General features: G+C 52.2%; 1 protein-coding gene across 3 annotated transcripts in view; it reads left to right on the plus strand.

Annotated features, from left to right (window-relative positions):
- NRG2 (neuregulin 2) overlaps positions 1-16653 on the plus strand; it is a 271056-nt gene that overhangs the window by 238535 nt on the left and 15868 nt on the right. For all 3 annotated transcript variants that reach the window (XM_033181023.1, XM_033181026.1, XM_033181024.1), the window contains 2 exons: positions 7508-7628; positions 14207-14265. In XM_033181023.1, the coding sequence (XP_033036914.1) occupies positions 7508-7628; positions 14207-14265 (180 nt within the window). The remainder of the gene's footprint in view (positions 1-7507; positions 7629-14206; positions 14266-16653) is intronic.

Consider the following 16653-nt stretch of genomic DNA (forward strand, 5'->3'; position numbering starts at 1 on the left):
TAGGGCTCCACTCCTGGGCCATTCCTTGGCCAACCATGCTCTGATGGCATCTCTTGAATTCTAGCCTTTGATTAGCCTTCAACTCTCATGCTATTGCTGAACTTTCTCTGTGGGCATGGCCACCCCAGTGAATCTGTGAGCCTCAGGAGTGGGGAGAACAGGGAGGATGCTTTCTCCTGGAAGTTACAATCATAGCCAGTATTTATTGAGCCAAACTTCACGTTATCCCATGAACCCATACTCAAAGTCAGGATATATTTTATAAATAATGAGAAGCTCAGAGAGATTAAATATTTCACCTGAAGTCAAACACCTAGTTAATGATAGAGCTGTATAATGTAAAAGTAGTTGGCAAACACTTAGTCTCTGAGCTCTGTGGGGCTATGTCTAGTCTGTCTACCACCCTAGCCTCAGGATCTAGCACAGCACCTGGCTCACAGTGGATGCCTGGTAAATATTATATAAGAGAACTTATAACCTGCTCCAAGGTCTTTACTGCCTCCTCTATGGCCCAGCCTTGGCATGATAGCAGGGAGGGTGTCTGAGCTCCTACTTCTCTCATCCTATCCCAAGTTTGGGAAAGTGGGCTGTATGTGGGGTCTAGCACCTGCCACCTCTGCTATAGTGGTCAGACATTCTCAGATCCACTTTGGATCTGGGGCCTTCCTGTTTTATTAATCAAGACTTTCTTAACTGGAACTAACTTAAACCTATCTTAAGGAATTTATTTATTGGCTTATAAAACTGGTAAGTTCGGAAGTGGAACTGGCCCCAGGCGTGACAGAATCTAAGAACTCAGAGGAAGGGTCCAAGAACTCATAGGATGGCTCAAGACAGTTTCTCTCACTATGTGCTGACCTCATTCTTTCCTTCTGTAAAATGGGCCTCTCTCACGTTTGGGGAGTGGGGTGGGAAGAGGAGGCCATGGCCTCAGACAGCTCCAGATCTACCCCATCCCAGCCCACCGCCTGGAGAAAAGAGATAGCTTTGTCTCTGTGTCCATAAGTACAGTCACAAGGATGGATTCTGATTGACCCTGCCAGGTCATGTGGCCCACTTGACCAGTCACTATGCTTGGAGGGTGGGGCCATCTTTGCCTGGCCTGTCTGTGTGTGCACAGGGGCTACTGAGAGACAGAGCACTGTGAGTGATGGCCTGGCCAGAACTCCATGGAAAAGCACTTCCCTAGAGAGGTGCTGTTAGCAGAGGAAGCAGGAGTGGCTGCCATGCAGAAAAGCACAGGAGTGCCCTCTCTCTTGCATAGGGCTTGGGGCCTATGGCCAGAGGTGGTAAGACCCCTCAGATAAGCCGAAGTCCCGTCCCACACATGGAGTCCTGTCAGCCCTCAGCAGGCTGTGCTCTGATCAGTTTAGGAACCAGAGAGTGGAACCTTTGGGCTGGGCACTGAGGGCATATCTGGAATCCTAGCTTCCCACAGCCTTCTTGCCTCTTGACTCTCCAGGGGAGCGGCAGGGCAGAGCAGGGGAAAGAATTTGGAGATTTGGCCTCGTCCAAGCTCTATGTCATGCAACCCTGAGTAAGTCACTTCACCCCACCAGTCTTCGGTTTTCCCATTATGGGGCTGAACTGGATGATCTTTAAGCCCCTTCCCTCCAAAATCCTGGGATTCTGAGTTTCATGCTAAGGCTGACATCCTGTGCACCTAACCAGTACACACACACACACACACACACACACCACACCACTTCTGCTGCCATGTGCAGTCCATGGCAGGCAAGAGCCTACCCTTGATGTGGAGAGCTGAACAGGGCCACTGCTGGGGACCAGGAGGCCCCTGCTGGGGATGTTTTCCCAGGCAGAGATGCCCAGGCTCCTTGTTTATCCATGGAGCCCATGAGACCTGCAGCAACCACACCCTGTGGTCTGCCCCCTCTGACTCATCCCAGGGTGGGTTGGTTTGGCCCGCCCAGGCCGAAGGGAAACCAGGGCTCCAGGGATGGGGCAGCCAGAAGAGGGCACAGGGAGGCCCTCAGGGAACAGCAGGCTGCGCGGTGGGCATCGCTTTGGCTCTTCGGTGGCTACTACTCTGTTCGAGTGGAGCCCAGGGCTCCTTCCACAAATCAGATTAGGCCTTCCTTATAGTCAGAGCTCTGCCAGCTCACAAAGAGACTCCCGCCTTCCTGAACTGGCGGGCAGGAGGAGTCGGCAGGAAGTTTGTGGTGCTAACACAATAGCTTGGTCCAACCCACTTCTGAGTTAGAGAAACAGATGTCTCATCCCAGGTGAAAGGGAGCTTGGGAATGTCCTGAGGTGACTGTACCAGCCCCTGATGTCAAGCTTTGCCCCAGAGGACAGGCAGGTTTGACATGGGGTGTCATAGGACCATGGAAGCCCTGGGAGGTCTCTGGGCCAGTCTCTTACCTGGAGTCTTGAAAAGGCTGGCTGTTTAAAAACACACACACACACAGATGCACACTCATGTCAGTCATGCATTCAGCAAGCGCTTATTCAACAAGATCTTGCTCAGAGCTCTGGGGAGTCACAGTCTTGGCCCCCAAGAAAGTCCCTCAAATGGCAGGAAACTAAAACCTGAACTCTAAAAGGTCTGCCTTTCCTAACAAACTGAGAGGAAGGTAGGCAATTTATCAAAGGGAAAGGGGCCTCGATAGATAAAGAGGCACTCAGCCCGAGTCTTGAAGGACAAGCAGAAGTTTTCTCCATGAGCAACGGTGAAAAGCAGCTGCAGTTGTGGGCAGCAGGGGACGCATCTCCACAGCAATGGCTCCCACCCCGCCGCCGTCACTCTTCAGGGGCCCTGATAAAGTCACACCAAGACACTAACGGTTCATCAAAGCTTCCTGGGCTTACCCCTCCGGGGTGCTTTTTTAAATTAATTTTTTGAGATATAACTTATATATCATAAAATTCACCTTTTAAAGTATACAATTCAGTGGTTTTTAGTATATTCACAAAGTTATATAACTGTCACCACTAATTTCAGGACATTTTTGTCACCCCAAAAAAAAAACCCCATGCCCTTTAGCAGCCACTCTCATTTCTCCCTCTCTCCAGCCCTGGCAACCACTAATGCTGGACATTTCATATAAATAGAATCATACAATATGTGGCCTTTTGTGACTGTCTTCTTATACTTAACATAATGTTTTCAAGGTTCACCATGTTGTAGCATGGATCAGTACTCCATTTCTTTTTATGGCTAAATACTATTTCACTGTATAGACATACCACATTTTATTTATCCAGTCATAAGCTTGGATCCTTGGGTCATTTGGATTGTTTCCACACTTTGGCTGTTATGAATAATGCTGCTGTGGACATCTGGGCACAAGTTTTTGTGTGAGCATAGGTTTTCAATCTCTTGGGGAATACACCTAGGAGTGGAAATTCTGGAGCACATGATGAGCACATTTAATTTTTTAAGGAACTCCCAGACTGTTTTCCAAAGCAGCTGCACTATTTTACATTCCCACTAGCAATGCATATGGGTTCCAATTTCTCCACCTCCTCACCACCACATGTTATTATCCGTCTTTTTGATTCTTGCCATCCTAGTGAAAGTGGTATCTCAGAGTGTGTGTGTGTGTGTATGTTTTATAGAGATGGGGTCTTGCTACATTGCCCAGGCTGGTTTTGAACTCCTGGTCTCAAGTGATCTTCCCGCCTTGTCTCCCAAAAGTGCTAGGATTACAGGGGTGAGCCAGCCATGGGCTTGGCCTCATTGTGGCTTTGATTTTCATTCCTCTAAGGACCTTTCTGGAATATTTGCATTTAATAGGAGACAGTCCTTTAATCTACCAAAAAGATATCATTATCAGTCAAGGATACCAGACTAATCCCTGCAATGGTAGCACAGGGCACTTTTTTCCCCCCAAAGAATAAGATGTTTATTTTCTCATTCATTCATTCAGTAAATATTTGTTAAGCACCTGTTATGTGCCAGGCACCATGCTGGACATTGGGGTTCAGGATAAACATGTCAGACATGGCTCCTGCGCAAATGGAGCTTACATTCTAGTGAAGGAACTAAGCATTAGACAGCAAACACTTGGCTGGGCGTGGTGGCACAAGCCTGTAATTCCAGCATTTTGTGAGGCTGAGGCAGGTGGATGATGAGGTCAGGAGATCGAGACCATCCTGGCCAACATTGTGAAACCCCATCTCTACTAAAAAATACAAAAATTAGCTGGGCATGGTGGCATGTGCCTGTAATCCCAGCTACTGGGAGGCTGGGGCAGGAGAATTGCTTGAACCCGGGAGGCAGAGGTTGCAGTGAGCTGAGATTGTACCATTGTACTCCAGCCTGGGCGACAGAGCAAGACTTTGTCTTGGGGGAGAGAAAAGTAAACAGTTGCACACCTAGTCATGTAATTATGTTAGAATAACTATAAACAAAAGTATATGAAGCTAAGAGAGGGAATAAGGGAGGAACCTGACCAGCTTAAGAAGTCAGGTGAGGCCTCCCTGAGACACTTGTTGTATTTTGAACATCCTGGGCAGGAGAGTAGTTGGCTTATTAGAGGAACAGAGCTATGACTAGTGTAGTCTGAAACATACTGAAGGAGAAAGATGGGAGATGAAGTGGGAGAGGTGGTGAAGCCCAAATAAGACCTGGGAAGAAGTTGGGGGCTTTATTCTGAGTGCAAATGGAAGCCACGGGAGAGCTTTGATAATAGAAAAGATTGACACAATTTACGTATTTTAAAGACCACTGTGGCTGTTGCAAAGTAAAGGAGATGAAGGCAAGAGTGAAGGCAGAAAGACCGGAGAGGAAGCTATTGTGGTCATCAAAGAAAGAGACAACGGTGGCCTGGACTAGGGGAGGAGGTAGCGAGACATGGATGGAGTCTCTTGAGGAAGTGGAAATGGCAACCCTTGGTGATAGATGGCTATAGGGGAATACAGGAGAATGAAGTCAAAGATGCCCTCTAGCTCTTTGGTTTGTGCCATTTGGTCACTGAGATAGGGAAGACTGGGGAAGAAGGTGGGTAGGGCAGATGGTGCAAAGCCCAGTTTTGGACTTGTTGAGTTTGGGGTGCTGTGAGCCATCCCCATAGAGGTGTAAAGGGAGAGTCCATGTCATCTTCACTTCTCCAAACACGGGCGACCATAGTGAGAGATACGGATACACTGACAAGGGGGGTGTAACCACGTTGCCTCAGGAGCCCACGCGTGCTAGAACAGCGTAACTACGCCACAGCATGAGCGCAGCTCTTCCATGTGGAAATCTCCATGGAGTGTGGCTTCGCCACTGGCAGAGTTGGGCTGCAGTGTATTGGGAAGGCCCTGCCGTTACAGAGGAGTGGCCTTTCTGAGGTGGAAACACCCATGGTCACTCTTTCCCCACACCCTCTGTGACTGGCTCCCCAACTGTCTTCCCTTTTTACCTTCCCGGGGCCCCAGCCTCGTCCCCACGACAACATGATGCTGGCAGCCCAGGCTCAATGCACCCGGCTGGGGAGGCCCCATCTTTCCTCAGGAGTTGTCCTTGTCCTCTCAAGGCCCCGAAGAGCACAGACATATATGTGTGAGAAGCCCAAGTGTGCAACTGTGGCCCTGGCCACCCCAGTATCCTCCCTGCTGTCCACTGCTCACTCGGCTGGGGTGAAACAATGGGCACAGCAATAGGCAGTCTGTGCCACCCACAACTGCAGAGGGCGCCAGGCAGGGCCTGGCAGATCCAGACTGAGATTTCTCTGGCTTAACCAAGGCCCACAGGAGGGCCCAGGCCTGCAGTCCTCACAGTGCTTGCATTCGTCTGCTTATGTCAAGCCTGGGTGCTGATGGGGAGGATGTACAGCCAAGGGCTAGGAGCCCTGAGGCTCTGTTGCAACACACACTGCACTCTGGCCAGACATTCGCTGCCTTCTCTCTCTTCACTCCTCTTGTGCCATGTAAATGAAGAGCAGGACAACCTCGAGGCTTCTCCCAGCAAGGAGATTTTACAACTGGCAGGCGTGGTCACCTCAGCTGTTTCTCTTCTCTGTCCCTTTCTTAGTTCCCTGGGTCTCACTGACCCAGAAGTGGGGCAAAGATCAGCAGGAGGTCTCCAGTTCCAGCTAGCACGTGGGTTCCAGCTGGGTCTGGGGTTGAGCCGAGGAAGGAGACCTCAGCAGGGGTGGGGCTCTGGGATGCCAGCTCAGCAGCAGGCATGATGTGGAGGGGACGGTGAAGCCGGCCCTGCCCGCTGGATTGTATCAGCGTGCTCCTCAGACATATACAGAGGCAGAGCTGTGTATACACTCCTGGCCCCCCGCGCTCCATCCGTCTCCCCACATGTCTAAACACTGAGGGTGCCGAGTGCCTGCCCTCCTCTTCCTCCTCTCACTTTCACCCCCATTACTGAGGGGAGTGAGAGAGACCCAGTACCCCTGAGGAGACAGGGCCAGCTGGGGTAGCTTGGGCCATCTCATTCAGGAGGCCACTGCTGGGCTGGGTGACAGCGAGAGGCCCTCAGAGGCCCTGGGAGCTGAGGGGAGCAGGACCTGCTTCTGGCTGTCCAGTCTGGATTGGACAGGGCATTATCTAAAACTGATGTTTGGGGCAAGTATGTTCACTTGAAGCCAGCTTTCTGGATGCCATTCCCTGATGAGGAGCAGAGTTCAGTGATGTTCATTTCTCAAATGAGTCCAGTCCATCAGACGTGCAGTCTGCGCTAGCAGCCTTAAGGCCGAGCCTTGCTCTCCCCCAGTTTCGCATCCCAGCTGCCTGCTTCCCTTTCCCCAGCCCTGTCTCCTCCCCAACAACTTGAAACCCATGATTTATGGCTGGGGCTGTCCGAGACCTGGAGGCTCCCTCTAGGGGCAACAGCTGATGAGGTCGGGGAGGAGGGGGCTGTCTGGGGTGGGGAGATACGGAGAAGACCCCAGATGCTTATGGAGATGGGGCACAGTAGCCTTTGAAGCATTTTTGGGAGGTTTGGAGCTAGCCTAGCCCTTGGAGAAGGGGAAGAGAGTAGAAGCTAGGGTTCCTCCTACCTCCAACATCTCTCCAGATCTTAGAAAATGACCGTGTCCCGAAGGTGCCATCCCCTGAAGGCCCAGCTCCCTTCCAGCCACTCCCTGGTCCACCATGAGAGCCCAAGCCATGCAGGCGGGTGTAGGTGTCTCTTCCCTGCACTGCCTCCTACGTTTGTTCACCACATGAGACATCAGCATCTCAACCACCTGCAGGGGAGCCCCCGGAAAGCCAGGCAGGGAAGGGGAGAGGTGGGCCCTTATTCAGCAGAGGAAGCAGTTCCTGCTCTCATCTCACCTTGCTCCCCCCACAAAAGAATGAAAATCTTCCTGGCCTTTGGAAGTTTGCCTAGAGCTTGGGTGCAAGGTTGCACTGAGCATATGGGCAGAGCTCATGGTGGCCTCTCCTTTGCCTTATTGGTAACTAGAAAGGACCACCAGACCTCCCCTCCCTGGTCATTCCTGCAGCCTCTGGTCATCTTCCAGTTTTGAGATGGGGCATGAAGGAGATGATTCCTAGGACCTAGAGATGGTCTCAGTGGGTCACTGGTACATGTCTCTCATACCCTCAGTGAGCACCACCCTCTCATCCTGGTCGGGGCACGCCCGGAAGTGCAACGAGACAGCCAAGTCCTATTGCGTCAATGGAGGTGTCTGCTACTACATTGAGGGCATCAACCAGCTCTCCTGCAAGTAAGTGACCAGTAGGGGTGGGCTTGGGGGCAAGAGCAGGGTAGGAGATGCTGGGTCAGAAGTGGAGGGCTCTAGTAAAAGAGGGTTCCAAGCCACTGACAAGAGGTCCCCAAGGGATGTAGACAGGAAGCTTTGCCCTACTTCCTAGCCCTTTCCTGGAGTATAAGGAGATATAAGCTCTAAGGGGCACAGGGGCTTGTGCAGTCTCCATTTCCCAGGCCCCTACCCACCCCATCTCCTGATGTTTACCCTTTCACCAACACCCTTTAGGGAGATGGGGATGCTAGTCTATGCCCTAGGCACTGCGCACTGGGTTTTTCTCTCTCTCTCTTTGTCTCTCTCTCTCTCTGTCTCTCTCTCTTTCTCTCTCTCTGCCTCCCTCAGTCCCTCTTTCTCCCCATCTTTTCCTCCCCATCTCTCAGCAACTCTCCAAACTTTGTTCTTAATGAACGTTTCCCAGGCTGCATCTTCCCCAGTAGCGAGGAGCGTGGTGGGGCCAGGCAGAGCACAGGTTCCAGAGCCCTTTGCTCCTGTAGTCTTGAGGGTAGAAGAGGGGTCTGCCCAAAACCTAGTACTGACCTCAGGATCTGGCTGCCCTTCTGCCCTACAGGACCCCATTGTACAAAGATGCCCTGGGTGCTGCCTGTGCCCCTTCAGCCCCTAGCCCCCACTCCATGGGATGTGGGGATATCAGCAAGGACACCACTCTAGGTATGATCCAATGGGGGAGGTCAGGGTGGAGGAGAGGCTCAGGCTGGGGCCTCTCAGCCTCCCCAGGGGCCAAAGCCTACTCACCAACCAGGCAGGGTGGCCCCAGCAGGAACTCCAAGGAGCTCAGAACCACCCACTCCCCATAGCAAACAGGGCAGGTGGGAGAGAGGCTGTCAGGGGGGGCTTGTTCAGGCCCAGCCAGATCTTTTGGGCAGCTGGGCCTACAGTGGCCCCTGGACAGATTCTCTGGTGAGTGTGTGAGGAGGGGAGGGGAGCTTGGTGAGGGCAGCACAGACTCTGGACAGATCTAGAGGAGGAGTGGGAGGGGGGCCTAGTTAATAACTTCAGTGTTTCAAAGCAGCCCAAGACTAGAGCCCTGGAAAGGTGCTAAAACTGCCCCATTCCCATGGCATCTGGGCAAAGGCCACCAAAACTTTGATGGGGATTCAAAGAGAGATGTTTGACCTTCCGCCAGGCAAGGTCAGATTCAGCACTTCTCAGCTCCCATGCCTCTGATCTCCCGCTCCAGATCCACAGCCCCCTTCCTGGACACACCCTTGCCCGGGAATGTGAGCCTGGTCTGAGGAGGCCAGGACTTTTCAAGACCCCTCCACCTAACAACATGGTAATGAGGGGCCGCACCTCCTTTATGCTCACCTCAGTGCTGGGTGACCCGGCCCGCACTGCCAGGCAGAACCACGGCTCTTGCCCCAGCTGGCCTCCTCAGCTGACTTCCTCCCTGGCCCTACCCTGCCCCTGCTGCCACCTCCTTCCCACCCTCCCCGAATCTTAGGGGGAGAGTCCCAATAGCAACAGGCCCTCTAGGGAAGTTCTCAATGCAGACTCAGCCCCTCATCCTTCCCTGCCTCCTGCCCCTAGGAGGCTGCCATGTTAGTATGACAGACCCTAGGGAACATTCTAGCTGTGAAAGTTGATCAGAGTTCTTTGGAACAGATCTACTAGAAATTCCTCAGGGTCCTGGAATACCTCACAGGGATGACCCAGCCCTGCATCCCCCTTTCCTTGTCTCCCGCATCCTCCTCCTCCCTGTGACATATACACTAGGTAGGTCTCTTCTCTTCCCTAGCCCCTTGGACCCCGAACCTTGAAGGGATCCAGCACTGTCACTGAAGTCAGCCCTCGTCCAGGCAGGGAAGGTTCTGGCCCCTCAGGACAGGTGCCAGGGCTGAGGAGGGCCATGGGGGCCAGGGCTCCAGTGCTAGAGTTCGGTGTGGGCAAGGGAATGGTGAGATATATGGGCTCCAGGAGGGCCCTGCCAGCAAGGTTGCACCTCTAGGACCTCTGAGTCCTGCCCAGCTAAATCTGAGAGGAGCAGAGGAAGGAGCCTGAGCCATTGTGAAGATGGTGCCCTGTTCCCCTCCCCACCAGGGAAGGGAAGCTGCACTGCTTAGAACTTGGTACCCAGAGCCACCACTTCCCCATCTCAGCCTCCCCTGGTTCCAGTCAAGGTTCCTGGAACCAACTTGCCTGACTCCCTTTGTTAGCCCTCAGGGGAGAGGGCATCCCTAGTGGAGATGCGGTCAGAACGGCAGGTCCTTATAGCTGTGCTGGAGAAGGGCAGGGGGGTGGGGGGCAGGGCAGAGCCCAGAGGCCATTCTGGGGGTGGACGAGCTGCGGGGGAAGGGGGGCAGGCCTCTTGGGGTTCCTGATGACACCTGAATGGAATAAAAAGGAAAGAATTTAGGAAACGGAACTCACGTCTTACCATTTGTGCTGTTTGTTTACTTTTTATTTTGATTTTTTTGCATTTCCGCTTAGCTTGGATAATGAAACTACACTGGTCAGTTTCATTCCAGTTTCTATAAAAATCAGTTTTCCTTCCTGGTTTTCTTACACTTGTTGTTGTGTATTGGTTCAGAGCCCTGCAGGGAGTGTTGGAAAGCAGGCACACTCCGTCCCTCCTGTTTTTCTGGAATTCAGTGCCAAAAGAAACAGTGTCACTGATACTGAATTTTGTTTTAAAAAAAGACAACGTAGGGGGATTTGAAAATGGGAGTCCAAATCAAGGTGACTGTCCCCTGTCTGGGCCAGACAGGGGCCTCTGTAGTCCCTCTTGCTGCTTTCTCCTCTTCTCTCCGTGTGTTTGTAGAGCACGGTTGGTGCGTGACTCTTGGGGACTGGTTCAGGGGATGATGACAGAACAAGACTCTTTCCAGCCCTGTGCACATACCAGTGGCATGCCTCCCCTTCCCATCAGTTCATCCTCCTCATCCCTCTGCCCCTACCCCACCCATGTCCAGGTGATTCCCCATCCCACCCCCATCTGCCTGCTCATCCTCGCCACATCTTCACCCCTCTCATGAATTCACAGGCCCTTCACTCCCTCCAGTGCCCGGGGCACACTGCCATCCTTCATCCACCCCCTCCCCCGGGTGAGGGCAGCACACATGGCATTATCCCCAGGCTACCAAAAGGTGAAACTGAGGCCCGGGAGGTGGGGTGGGAAAAGGGGAAGGCAGAGGTCCTGACTTCTCTGTCACCCCAGATGCAGCCCATGGGCTCTCCTCTCTGCCCCTCTCTCACCCTGCTCTTCTCCAGCCCTGAGGACAGACCTTCCCAGAGTCATAGCCGATGACCTGGTGGGAAAGGCTGGGAAGGCTGTTACCCGCTGCTCCTTCTAATCTGTCCTCTGTGCCCCCTGAAAATCAGAGGGTCAATCCCAGTTTCAGTGGGAACCGCCAACCACCACCCAACCCCCAGTGCTGAGTTCAGACTCCTGTCCTGGTTGATAGGCTAATGCACCCCATACTCTCTTACCCTGGTATTAGGTGCAGGTTAGAGAGGCTGTAGGCCCAGCTCGCCCCCAAAGCCTTCTCTAGGGAAGCCCCAGCCTCCTGAATATGACTCATCCTCAGCAAACAGGACTAAGGAGAAAAATAGGAGTGTCCTGACGGAGCTAGCGCCCCAAAAAACAGCAGTAGCTGTCAGCCTTCCACCACCCCTCACTGTGCCCCTCCCCAGTGCCTTTTGCTTTGTTCAGCCAGTGGGGAGCACATTTTCTCAAGGAAGGAAGGTTAGGACCATAATGTTGTGCAACTCAGCGGCCATGAAAGATGTAAGGATGTAGTCAGCATAGTCCAGGCTGGGTGTGAGATAAGGGCCACAGGGATGTATGGAGTTATCGTTGGTCTCCAAGGGTCTTAGGACAGCAGCCCTGCTTGTCAGCAATGGAAATAAATTTCCCTTTGCCCCTCCTGCCCCTGTACTCCCCCACTCTCTCTCTATCTCACACACACACACACACACACACACCACACACACACGCAGTTTCCCTGCCTCCAAGAGCTGGGCTGATCTCAGACACTGGACACAGACACATCTACCTCTTTCTTGTTCCTTTGTGGAACCCAAGAGTCATTTTGGCAACTTCCTAGGTCTTCATCCTCCACTCCCAAAGGCACTTACATTTGAAAATCACTTCTACCCCTCTAGTCCCCATCACAAGTGGACATCAGTTTCCAAGAGCTGAGCCTGGCTGGAGCTTGTTGGGAAGCCTTAGCCACTATCTCCATTTTCCTGATCTGGGATGAATAGGGACAAGGGCCAGGGATCAGAGAAGGATGTGTTGACAAGGGAGCTGATGGCAGTCTCCTCCTCCAAGCCACCCTGTTCAACAAGATGAGCATGCACCCTCTCCCCACCCGTGCCACTTTCCTGACACACTTCCCAGCCCTCCACCACCCCCCGATTAGCCAGGCATAGCTGCACACACACTCGTACCACTACAGGACAAACATCCTGCCTCCCATGGGGGAGATGCCATCAAGGCCCAAAGAAACTAGCCCTCTGCTCACCCACCACCCCCATTCCCCACTGCTCCAGACTTGAGGTCACAGGATGTTCATGAGTATCTGTCACAACCAATAGCTACCACTCACTGTAAGCCTAATTGGCTTCCTGACGGTTGCTATATACTGCAATGCTAAGAAGTAGAGTACACTTGCCTCTTGAGGAAGTTTACACTGATTAATTTTGAACGGTAGCCTATTATTGAGGGGGACACTGGTGATGAACTTAGCTACTTTCCTAAGGAAGAAGATGCAGAGGCAATATAGACCCATGTCTGAGTAGGGATGTGGGGAAGGGGTCTAGCCCTCCCTGTAAGCTTCTCCTTAGGTATCTAGCCTTGCTGGGGTTCAGAAGAGAGTACAGGGGTGGGAATGTCCTCCAGAAATCTGCAAGACTTCTGCAAGAAATCTGAGATTCGCTTGAGGAGAGGGGTGGCAGCCAGAAAGCAGAAGAACGTATACCTTGGGGGTAGGGACAATGTCAGGGAGATTGAGTGGGTGTTGCTTTAGAGCTGTAAGCAAGGCAAGATCGGAGAATGAGATCCAGGGCAGGGCCAGGCAGTGATGGAGAAACAGGTCATGGGAAAATGGAAGAGTTTCGCAGGCTGGCTGCCGCTAGGACCTTGAGATGGACCAGGCTTCCAGGGCCCCCAGTGAGCCTGCTCCAATCCGTTTTGTGGTCCTTGGCACCTGAGGCCAGATTCCCTGCACCTGGTATCAGGAAGGCCCATTTTGGGATGCTGATAATTCCAACTCCTCCCCAACTTCCCATTTCCCTGCTAAGCTCTCCCCATGTACATTGCACTGGGGCAGCCTTCTCCAAACCATGTTCTACAAGGGTTCCTCAAAACACAATATCCATGGTGAAATACATTTGAAACACAAATAAATTTGAGAACTTACATGGAAAGTTCAGCTGTTTCCTCCTATGAAACTTTCATAGTCTTTCGTAGGTGAAGGTACACTGCAACTCTACAGGGCACCCTGAGAATGTATTTCCTACATTGATTTGGCCACAGAACTCTCTTTGAAAGAACAGATAAAAATCCCCTAGGTCACCTTTGTCATAGACATACACAGCAGTCTGGGAACAGCATTCCCAAGTTATTTGAGTTTTCTGGGGGCTGTTTCTTGGAGGAGAAAACCTGCCCACGGCTCAGGAGAGAATCCTTCAGTCGGTCCTGGGAGGAGTAGCTCCCAAGAACTTGGTGTTCCTTAAGGCTCCCAGATCCCTGCCAGCTGACTGACTGCCTGGCACCAAGAGGCCACAGTTCTTGCTTCATGGGGCACCAGGCAGGTAAGAAGGAAAGTCTCAATGACCAGTAGGACAACTTCCCATCTTCCCTCACCCCACTTACCTAAATCATCCTCCCCCCTGACCCACCCCACCTTCCCCACCACCCATGGAGCCACATCTATTAGACAGATTTTTGAGGAGATTTCAGAGCCCTCCACCCAGCCCTGACTCCAGTCCCTTCAGCTACAAGTATGACCCCAAGTGCCTGACTTGGTTTTTCTCATTCATCACTGTGCACTTTGATTTCTAACCTTAGCCTCGCGGATGATGCCAGTTTGTTCTGTGATTTTTCCCCTTTTCCTTCTCCAGATGTCCAAATGGATTCTTCGGACAGAGATGTTTGGAGAAACTGCCTTTGCGATTGTACATGCCAGATCCTAAGCAAAGTATGTTTGAAGATACAAACACAAGTCCCTGCTCCTTAGAAAGCTTCCGGGTGCAGTCCCCCCAATGTAGGGCATAGGGCCAGGGGTGTTGGTTGTTTTGATCTTTGGCTGTTTTGTTTTGTTTCTCTTTTCTTTTTTGTATTTTGGTTTGTTAGTTCTTTTTGTTTTGTTTTGTTTTGCTTTGTTTTCATTTTTGGCCTAATCCTTGGGTTTAAAGTTCAGGGCTGCAGGTAAGGGGCAGAGTGGCAAGGCCAATACAAATGGTAACGGTGGCAAGGAACCCAGCTGGCATTGGCAGGAGCCCGTGCCGGGGTGTTGCAATGCCTGTGTCTTGCTATCCTGGCTCTCTCTTTCTGGTTTTCTTTCTTTTGGTAGGTGTCCTGTGGGATACACCGGGGACAGGTGTCAGCAGTTCGCAATGGTCAACTTCTCCAGTATGTCTCTTTCTTCTATTTCTTCTCTTCCCTGGTGACTGACAGTCTCCCCCCGGGGAGGGATGGGGCCTTGCTTAGCAAGACTACAGGGAGATGCAGAGGGTGTCCTGCGCTCCTTAGAGGAGACAGAAACGCCCCCTGGCACCCCCACCTCCACATGTGGACTGTACCTCCTGGGCACAGTAATGCCAAGTTCTCTCTGAAGCAGCCAGGGCCACACCCAGGCCTCCTCCCGACTTCTGGGGTCAGGCAGCCTGGCCAGAATGGGAGGAAGCATTTGCAGAACCCTCCCCTGCCTCTGAAGGCTGCCTGAGGGTACCGATGGGGCTGGCAGTGAGTGTGTGCGTGTGTGTGCCTATGTGTTTGAGAGAGAAAAAAAGTTCTCAGAAAGCCCATTTTCCAGTCTGGCCAGAGTTTGTTTGTTTGTTTGTTTTGAGGGTTTGGAAATGGGGTAGAGGAAAGGAAGAGGAATTAAGGGAGAGCAGGATCCAGGGCAATGGTTTCCGTGAATACCAAAGATATTTATGTGGCTACAGGATGGTGGGAGAGGGGTCAGGGGTTCGTGCTGGAGATGCTAAAAAGTTGAGGAAATGAGGAATTGAGGGGTAACTGGTGACTCCAGCACCTCTGTGGTCTGAATCTTCCCATCTAGGATTTTATTCCCTTCCTTTCTTCAACTTCTGAGGTTGGAGTTTTCTCTTTTGCCAAGAAAAAAAGAAAAGAAAAGGAAAGGAAGGAAGAAAGAAAAGTGAGCCCGGAGGCCCAAGGGACCCAGCCATAATTATGGAGTGTTTTTTTTTTTTTTGGGGGGGGGGCCTAAGAGCAGTTCCTTCCAGCACCACCAGGTGGGGGTGGAGCAGAATGAAAAGCCTCTGGCCAGCCATCAATTCTGCTTGAGGACCAGGGGTCCGCTGGCTTGCAAGGCCTGTCCCCAGTCACCCATCCCATCCTGCAGAGCAGGCTAGGCCACTGCTTGCCACCACCCCCCGCCCGCCACCTCCTCTTCTCCAGGGAGGACAGCTGGGCCCAAAGAGGAGTTTGGAGCCGAGTGTCCATATGACACTGGATACTGGGAGGTAGAACTCTGGGAGGTGCTGAAGGTGGGATCCAGGGGACCATGTAGGTAGCCCTTGGAGAAAAGGCGTTTGGGGATTTAGGTCTCAGGGTGGAGAAATGATCCTTCCCAGTCCTCCTCATACCACAGCACAAAAGGTCAGCAAGTTACTCCCCACCCCAACCCCACAGGGGCGTAGAGACCCCTGGGGGATGGAAGCTGCTTGGCCCAGATGGTCAACTATCTTAATAGGGTGTGGGAGGCCAAGGAGGAAGGGCAGAGTCTGTGGGCAGGACATGTGGCCCAACAGAATTCTCTAGAACGCAGGCTCTGCAATTATTTCAGAGTCATACCCAGCCCTGAGTGCAGGACTGTAGAGCAGGAGGGGCCTCAGGAGAAGGCAGAGCCCAGGCAGAGCTGGGGGCCAGGTGAGAGAGACAGTGGGGCAATATTCCTCTTGGCAGAGAGCCTCCCAGGCTTGTGGGACTGTTCTGGACGGGGAGTCCCAGCCTGTCCTGAACCAGAGCAGCCGAGCCTCCGGAACCTGGGCCGCTATCCAAGGCCTCTCTGCCAGCTGCGCTGCTTCAGCTTTCAGCCTAAATCTGCTAGGAAGGTCAGCAGGGTCCCAGGAGCCCAGAAAAGAGCCTGCAAAGGCAGTCCAGGCCCTTCTGCCTAGTGTGTTCAGTAGCTTGACTGTTACCTTTTCATAAAGGATTTATGCTCTTCAAGCACTTTCCCAGAGAGCACTTCACGTACTGCTCTAGCAGATAATTACTGAAAAGGTAGTGTAAAGTGCTGGCTTAAGTCTTCAGGCTTCGGATTCAAAGAGACCTCAGTAAAAATGCCAGCTGCTGAGCTTACTAGCTCTGGGGCCTCTTTAACTTCTCAATTTGTTTTCTCATCTGTAAAATGGGGATGATGACATTTATGCCTGTGGGGTTACTGTGAGGATGAAATGAACTGCTGCATATGAAGGGCTTAGCAGAGAGCCTGCCATTGTGATTGGAGTGCAATTTAATACCTCTCCCAGCTACAGCTGCTATGGGGGTGGTGGGCAGCATCATGCCCCTAGAGGCTGACTCCCAGCACATCCTGAGCAAAGTGTCCAACCTTCACACCCTGCCCAGATAGCATCTAGACCAGGTTATCTTTTGCAGAGATCAAGGAAAGAGCCTGTGACTACAATAGCACATTGAAGCTTCTCTTTCTTCCACAAACAGCCCCTCCGCTCCCCATAGGTCAAAGCTTGTCCCTCTTTATGTCCCCATGTAAAAGAGCACACACACTTGTACACACAAGCACAAACGTGTGAGCACGGGCTCATACATGCACAC

This window comes from Trachypithecus francoisi, unplaced genomic scaffold, assembly GCF_009764315.1.
Source record: "Trachypithecus francoisi isolate TF-2019V2 unplaced genomic scaffold, Tfra_2.0 Lachesis_group2, whole genome shotgun sequence".
In the NCBI taxonomy this organism is placed as follows: Eukaryota; Metazoa; Chordata; class Mammalia; order Primates; family Cercopithecidae; genus Trachypithecus; species Trachypithecus francoisi.